At 48.1% G+C, this 8026-nt stretch overlaps 3 protein-coding genes across 3 annotated transcripts; all 3 read right to left on the bottom strand.

Annotated features, from left to right (window-relative positions):
• Positions 1 to 1465: 1465 nt before the first annotated feature.
• Positions 1466 to 2841, bottom strand: F4807DRAFT_469217 (polysaccharide lyase family 3 protein; the record flags this gene model as incomplete). Its single annotated transcript, XM_048002686.1, has 3 exons — positions 1466 to 1926; positions 2010 to 2265; positions 2426 to 2841. 3 exons carry the CDS (start codon positions 2839 to 2841, stop codon positions 1834 to 1836), a joined length of 765 nt encoding a protein of 254 aa, XP_047852219.1. The 3' UTR covers positions 1466 to 1833.
• Positions 2842 to 3793: 952 nt separating this feature from the next.
• On the bottom strand, positions 3794 to 5432 carry F4807DRAFT_174871 (DUF427-domain-containing protein). Its single transcript, XM_047993505.1, has 2 exons — positions 4105 to 5432; positions 3794 to 3932 (listed from the first exon to the last, which is right to left on the bottom strand). Exon 1 carries the CDS (start codon positions 5223 to 5225, stop codon positions 4416 to 4418), a length of 810 nt encoding a protein of 269 aa, XP_047852218.1. The 5' UTR covers positions 5226 to 5432; the 3' UTR covers positions 3794 to 3932; positions 4105 to 4415.
• Positions 5433 to 6116: 684 nt separating this feature from the next.
• On the bottom strand, positions 6117 to 7651 carry F4807DRAFT_462500 (phosphatases II; the record flags this gene model as incomplete). The annotated part of the gene is made up of 2 exons (XM_048001834.1): positions 6117 to 7132; positions 7228 to 7651. The coding sequence occupies 2 exons, from the start codon at positions 7649 to 7651 to the stop codon at positions 6117 to 6119; spliced, it is 1440 nt and encodes a 479-aa protein (XP_047852217.1).
• Positions 7652 to 8026: the final 375 nt, after the last annotated feature.

Genomic DNA, 8026 nt, shown 5'->3' with positions numbered 1-8026 from the left:
ATATGTAGGCTTCAACTATGGTAACCTACCTACCTACTCCCAGTTTTCACCTATAGATCCAATGCCCACCTGCTTTTCTTGAATTTTCCTTTTCGATAACCCAATGCTGTGGTAAATATCTGAGTTTATTACTTCAAGTTTAGTATCTAGCTGGATATCGTGGTCTACTCCTTTTCTTTTTTTGCAAAATGGGGAAAAAACGGTAACTCCCTCTCGGCCCGCTTTCCTATTCTTAGTCCTTCCATTCCTTTCATTGACTCTCGTATTCTAGTGAGGAAAATAATTATCGCTCAACACAAGTATGCTAGTGTTGTATGACCTAGAGCTAGTATATTTCAAATGGTGAGATTATCTCTTTAACTGGCAGTACCTAGTCCCCAGCCAGGGATTAGGAGGCAAAATACAGCTTCACATGATATGATAGACTAGACCCAGAATATAAAGTACGAAAGGTACATGATTTTACTGCTATTTTCCCCTTACTATTTGTACTAGCAGCGCCCTAAACCAAGCTTTTGTAGGTACAGTAAACCTTGGCCATAACGATTCTACTATACAACGATATTTTTATATAACGATATTTTCAAGGGGATTTTGCGATTTTGTATGTAAAATAACGATATTTTTCCTATAACGAATATTGTTAACTTTTGGGTATTTTACTTAAAAAATCGTTATGGGGAAGTTAAATTTTAATTAAACAATACCATGGATCAAGTAGACAAAGCACTAGTAGAGTGGAATATTGCCTTTATTAGCTAATCATGCGTTTGTATTATTTTTTTTTTTTTTGTAACCAGTAATTGACGAATTAGTAGCTGCTTATACAGTTCAGGAGAGAGATCAAAAGCTGGAGGAGGAGGAGGAGCAAGTCGAGGAAATATCTAACAAAGCCGCACTTGCAGCTTGCCAGTAGTTACTAGTATGGTGCGAGCAAAATCCTCGATTAGATTCAGGGCTTATTAAGAGCTTGAAAACTGAAGAATGGGAGCTTAAGGGGCAGAGATTACGAGATTTAGAGTTGAATTCGAGGCAGGAGACAATCGAAAGGTATTTTAAGTAGCTTTAAAGTACTCTCGCTAATAATTTAGGTTCAAAAATACTTACTAAGTATAGGACCTACATTTCGGGTGGATAACCCCCTCCATAGCGATAACTTTGTATAACGATATAAGAGTGGTGTTTTTTGAGTATCGTTATGGCCAAGGTTTACTGTACTTAGATAGGTATATCTTGCCTTCTAATCCCCAATTGGGGACTACTGCCAGTTGAAGAGGTACGGAGAGGAGTTCGAGCCACTTCGCTGTTAGACGAAGGCTATCAGAGTATGTGTAGGAGGATAAAGGGGTTACAACTTATAATTGACTTGTAGGGTCGGCTAACGAATGAAACGCAAAGGGAAAAGAAACCAATCTGTCGACGCAGCTGGCGAACGTGAGAGAAACAAGGGTATTCTTGATTAGGAAAAAAACAACCGAGCAATTCCCAGGCGTTATCTCCTAGTCTAAGAGCTTTCCTAACTGCCTACGTTATCGTAAAGTGTCAGAACTCTCATCATCGGGGGTGTTATGAATGGACAGTTGCGGAATTTACTGGCACTACTAATATTGCTTCAGAACCAATCAGACGTATGTAGTTGAGATTCAAAGGATCAATATATACACGAAATATTTGCTCACTTCAATAGAATCGGAGGGTATAGTCATTCATCAGTGAGTCAAGGACTAGACAACCTCCAATCCTAACATCGAATCTTCTGAAACTAAATTGAGGGTCAAGCAAAGGCTAGGTAGGGAGGCGACACTTCTTCCAATCAACTACGTACGTAGGTATTTAGCAAGTTGTAACAGTAGAGTACTGGCAGTTGTCGCTAGGGCCAGAGCCAATCTCCTCGGGCTCATTACCGGGTGTGGTCCCCTCGAATTCCTGAAAGTTTGTCAGTATACACTTCTCATTGCACACCAAGCAAAAAAACTCGACCATAAGAATAGTAGAGAATGAGTACTCACAACACAGATCTCCTTGACAGAAGTAGCGCAGGAGCTCTCGATGGTAGCAATGTCGCCCTTGTTGGAGTTTATACCCACAAGCGTGGAGCCGTCGTAGGCCTTGACGTTCTTCACGACGACATTGCGTTCTCCCATGGTCTTACAGTTGCCGCACGAGCGGTACAACTTGCCGAAGTCGACCGCGGTGAACCCGTCAATGGTCACGGTTCCCAGACCGTTGTGCTGGATGATCTTATCTTCCGCTCCCGCGGCGCCCCTATCCACTTCGTCAGCCTAGCCCCTTATCCCTTTTTCCGACCCCGACTACTAAGGCAAGCAACTACAACGCACACTCTCCAACCCCCCACCCCATGCAAACACACACAATTTCAAGAGCCATAACCGCAAGCACAAAAATAAAACATATACCTACTTACCCCCCGATAACACTAGCGTCCCCATCCCCCTTCAAACTCAACGCATCCTCGCACACGGCCTCCCACCACACATTCTCCACCGTGCAGGCGCCCTTGCAGTGGACCCCCTCGATCTGATCCTTTCCGATGATGGCGTTCCGCAGCGTCGCCCCGTCCTCGAGCAGGAACACGGCGTCGGCGTCGCCGCCCTCGGACTGTTCCGTGCACGACGCGCCGCGCCCGTACGTCCGGTTGCCGCCGTCGAAGGGCGCGTCCGCGGATACCGGCTGCGGCTTGGAGAAGGTGACGCTGCCCTTAGAGGCGGGGATTGGGAAGGTGGCGCGCTTGGAGAGCGCGGCGAGGGTGTTGGGGGTGAGGAGGGTGGGTGTGGCGAGGGCGGAGGAGAGGAATAGGGCGAGGACGGTGGTGGACTTCATAGTTGTGGTTGTTGGGAGCTGGTGGTCTGGTAAGGAGGCTAAAGGGCTATTGGGTTACAAGGAGAATGATCGAATGGGTATAACGAATGAACCACCTGGGTTAAAGAACGTAGGACCAAGTTAGGCTGGAAAGAGAGGCACTGGTGGGCTAGGGGGGAGGATGGCCTTGGGGATAGAGGATCTTCTCTTCAGTCCCAGCGCTGAGATCTTTGCCCCTTTATACACAATATGCTCTTAAACAAAGGCACGGTATCTCATCGCAGCTGATGAGATCTCGTCTGATGTTGAGCTGAAAATGATCTTGGCGATACTCCTGCCAAGGCGGGATAGTCGCTGCAAAGGGAAACCATCTCTAGGATTCCTAGTCTGTATAGTCGAAACTGTGCACGGCTTCCCCAGGAGACAACGTAATGGAATCCACTATATTGCTGCACCATTCCCTATCTCTTTACTCTATTCCTAGATGCTCGTTGATGGAATCATCTCATCTTGTATGTCAGGTGAAGCGATCTATAGATTTCTTTTCCCTCCCCGTCGCTTGTATCCCATCTCGAGGCTAACAGGCTGATATGGTGAATTCCGAGGACTATACTACAACGGAAAGGGACGATGATCTACGATGGTCCATCTGGAAGCATTCGAGATGAACTTTTGGAAAATTGGCATAAACGCCAAGCGTGGTAAATAGGATGTTCGGTAAGTTAAGTCTGCGCTTGGTTTGTTTGACCTTTGACTTAGCTTCTCTCCAAGGTTTTAACAAGTTCAGACTTACCCATTATGAAGGCGTCCAGAGATATACCTATTTTGCAGTTCCTTCAGTCTAGACCCCGGTAGTCGATCTCCACGTGGAGATACTCCTATCCTGATTCGACGGCCTAAAGGGTTGACTGGGCTGAGGATTTCTATAATTTTGTCTATCAAAATATGCTTCCCGAAAGTCGACTTGAGTTGATATTATCTAAGTTCGGTCGAACATCTGACTTCTTAAATGCTTAGCCTTGGCTGATGGACTTCGCCGACCACTATACGTTCCATACCAGCTCATTAGTGGAATATCTCGCTAAATAGTGTTTCACTACAGCGTAGATGCCCTGGTGGACTCACTGTCCGTTAGCCGTTTCGAGTAAATTTATCTTGGACGGGGAAGAGCATGAGACTAGTAAGGATCATCGTCGTGATCGACGTAACCGCGCGGATTGATGATTGCTCCACTAACCTAGAACAGGGGTCCGTGTTTAATATTTAGGTAGGTAGGTAAGGTACCTTTTCGATTTATATAATCTTTTGAAGACTTTTACATCCGCGATTCTAATCGATGAGGTCTCCAAGTATGCGGCACGCAGAAAGATCCCGTTCTGTAAAAGTCCACCTATAATATTCATTTGATATTGAAAGTTTGCGTGCTCATCGTCCTTTTGAAAAACACTTTTAGGTAAGGAATACGACCTTATGAAGTTGAGGTAGCAGATCTCTCAAGACGAAGAACTTGATTCGTGTGAGATCCTCATTAGCAGCCATACATGACCCTTTAGGACTCCTTTTTTTCCAGAAACGAATAGAAAAATTGCCGTCGCTCAAGACCAAGGAGTCTTTGGTTGCTCCAACATTTTTCCGTCAAGCTTAATTTCAACCCCTTCCTTCTCATGGTAGAAACACAGACACCCGGCAATATTCGCACACTCGAGAGTCGGAGTCCTGTAGTACCACACCAGATCCTCAAATTTCGACTTTTCAAGACCACGATCCGTAAGCTCGATACTATAGTAGTTCGCCACGCCCTTGTACGGACAAGCTGTCGTCGTTTCGCTCTCCCTCAGTAAATTGCGCTCCACCGCCGTGGCGGGTATATAGTACCGGCACGGCAGTCCCGTCTCGTATAAGTGGTAAGAAGAATTCGTATTCGCAACCAGCTGGCCCGCAACACGGACTTCGAGCGGTCGCAAGGAGTGCAGTACGTCCACGCGCCGGAACGGATCCTTCGGATGCACGTAGATGGGCACGTCCTCCTCGAACCAGGCGTCTGCCGCGCCGAACTCGACGCGCACCATATTCTCCAAGACCTTGGCGCGTTGGCCGACGTCGTCTCCGAAGACGAGAACGCGGTCCGTAGATCGCGTCACGCCGGACACCCTGGCCGTCCAGAACGGGGACGGGGACTGCGGAAGTAGTATGCGCAGGCTTGCCTGGATGGAGTTCCGCGGTACGTAGTAGTACGGGTAGTACTCATGTTCCCAGACGTATAGCGCAGACGTCGTATCAACGATATACTCGCCATCGAACAGGATCCGTATTCGGCGGGATGTGGGGAGAGTCTTGACGGGTCCTTCCTCCACAAGCTTCTTGCCCAGTTCAAGGAGATCCTGTTTTACATGCGGGCTTGCCATGTTCGATTATGACATTGAATAGTAATATAGAGGTAGCTGGATGAATCTAATATGAGAAGTGGTGAAAGCTAGATTGGAAGGTTAGTTTAGTTTAGTCAGCCATCGTTACACGAGAACACATCACCCCATATTTATATCCATGTCTTCACTTTGACGTCACACAAAAGGAACTAGGTTTTCATGGTTAAGGTATTCATTAATACTAAACATTAACGTATCTACCTCAACCTAATCCAGCCCTTACATGGAGATATGCAGGGTGAATAAGAATGGCGGGGTAACCGCAGCTCCAGCTCCGGCAGAGGTCTGACCATGTGTTTTTCCAGCCAAAATACTTGTGTGCATCCGCCCATCCATTATGTGATGTCTCCCGGTACTCGTGACGTCGCACATATTTCCGAGACACCGAGTTGTCAACGAGGACAATCTTCAGTGATAGAGACAACTGTCGGCGATAACCAGGACCCTCATCAATGATGAAAATTCTCGACGACGTCCCTGGAAGAAAGTCAAAAACAAAAACAAAATGCTATAGCTACTGTACGCCACCAAATGTAATGGGTATCTCGAATGATTATGAACCCCAACCGTAGGACTTGCGGGGATTTTATTCCATGCCTTCGTCGTGACCCCGAAGTTAGACTGGCGAGATTCCGATCGTTTCTGTATCATGCCTTAGACGCCGTTCCCTATGCTTCCTCCAATGCGACCATGTGATTTCCTACGGTTCCAATGCCTAATCTATGCTATGCCTTCGTGTGCGGAACGTCAGGCTGGAAGAAATGTATCGGCGACCGATATGTGCTTCTCCTTGAACACCGGCGCAATGCTTATGAAATGGGTATAATGTATGTATCGCCCGGTTTTCTCATCTTGGTAACGTTAGTTCCCTTAATCGTCAAGGAAGGGGTCATCACAGTCAACCTCCAACCTCTTAGCTGCGGGCTCCTGGTCCTCGATATCTTGCTCCGCAAGTCCATGCTTCTCCAACCAGAGCTTGCGAAGGACGCGGTAGATGAAGATATATTGCGACTCGGCTTGAACCATCTGCTTCCGCTGTATCCGGAGGGCATCAACAGTCTCGTACACGATATCCCCATCGTCCTTGTCTTCGCTCTCCTTGCGACGATCGACATCGCCCGACTCGATCTCCCGCATGAGATGTTCTAGTGCGATGAAAGTTCCGCTTCGCCCCACACCTGCTGAACAATGAATAATTCGGGGATTGTCCTCGCATGCGTTCTTCTCTCGGGATAGGCGCATCAGCTCGAAGAAGCTGTCGATATCTTCAAGGGCGGGAACACCAAAATCAGGCCACCTGCAGTATAAAAGGTGCCATACTGTCATAACCTCTTCCCGACCCTCTACACGGATCTCGAGCTGTCGCACCTCGATAGCACCCTCGGCGTGCTCTTCGACTTTGACGCATTGTATCTGCGCTTGGAAACCGTCGCCAAATTCGTCGGCTTCTCCAATCACCATCGGAGCTTCATTAACATCACGAGGGAAATACTGGTAGCACTTCTCTATGCCACTCTCGTGGGTCTCGGTTAGCATAACGATCACAGCCGGGTTTTCCAGCTGTTCTACCACCATTCTCCAGGTATGAGCCATCGTCGCTGACTTTGGTCCTTGCATGGCGATGTAGCGATGGGCCGGTTTGCCTTCCGGGTCCAGGGGAGAGCAAAGAACGATAGGAGATGCGTTGATGTAATCGGTCTGACCCTCGGGCACCTGCAGCTTGATGCGGTTGTTGGCCCACGGTTGGATGTTGGCGTATCGGTCGAGTACCTTAGCCTCGGGCGCAGTCACGCGAGCGAATTGAAAGTTGGGAGACGGGTTGTCTTGACTCTCTCGAAGGCGCAAGCGCTCTGCCCAGTTCAAGTCAACGAACTTAGCGTCGATCTCTAAGTAAAGCGACAGGTTAGCGACTGTATATCAAGAGACCAATGTAACTAAAGCTTAAGTAATAAAATACTAGTGCGATATAGAGCATATATACCTTGATCCGACAGAGTGAGGAAAGCTGGAATTTTCGGCTTGGGCGTTTCCGTGACTGCTTCCATTCCATCTTTATCGTCGCCATTTGCCGGGGTTAACTTGTCTGGCTCGACTATGCCATCCTGACTAACGATGGCAGGTGAAGTGGGGGCCGGCAAAGCTGAGGCGGGTGATCGTGCACGCTTGTTAGAAGTGCGAAAGTGGAATCCCCGTCGAAAGGGGGATTTGAGTGGCATGCTCTCGCGAGGAATTTCGGCGGTTGATATGGTGAGAGACGGAGGTTGTTCACGTTGGTTATCAGGGGTAGGACCAAGTTTGCGTTCCGATGACGACTTGTCCGGAGGTGAGCCAGCTGGCGACCCTAGCTGGGGAGTCGTAGGAGAACCCCTCTTACTGCGCCTAAAGCGCGAAGATATATGGTCCATCGTAGCCGGGTAGAGTGAAGAGTATCGAAAAAGTTTAGGACGAGGAGTCAAGGATCGAGACGAGAATCGTATGGTAGCGGAGTGGAGTAAAATTCGGGGCGCCAGTACTTTGAGGATGGAAAAAGTATGTAGCGTTGCCCAGGGCCAAGTATCGTATTAAATAGAGTGATGGGAATGGTAAAGTCGTAAAACAGAAGAGGCGGTGCTGGCCACGAGCTCGAAATGATTGGCACGTGGTAGCCGCTGCGCAGTTCTCGGGAATGAGGCAGGGCACGACAAGGCTAGGTTAGGCCTTACGTCGTCGGCGCGAAAGTGGTACGGGGAGAGAAAAGTGGTGTGGAAGAAGACGGTCGATGGCGCTGGATGCGAATACAA

The sequence above is a fragment of the Annulohypoxylon truncatum genome, assembly GCF_022578515.1.
Source record: "Annulohypoxylon truncatum strain CBS 140777 unplaced genomic scaffold F4807scaffold_26, whole genome shotgun sequence".
Lineage (NCBI taxonomy): Eukaryota > Fungi > Ascomycota > Sordariomycetes > Xylariales > Hypoxylaceae > Annulohypoxylon > Annulohypoxylon truncatum.
Note: the sequence above shows the minus strand (reverse complement) of the source record. Positions and strands in the feature narration are given on the sequence as shown.

Bases quoted from the DNA above. Each gene is read 5' to 3' on its own strand.
- F4807DRAFT_174871 (XM_047993505.1), bottom strand. From the start codon at position 5,225: ATGGCAAGCCCGCATGTAAAACAGGATCTCCTTGAACTGGGCAAGAAG.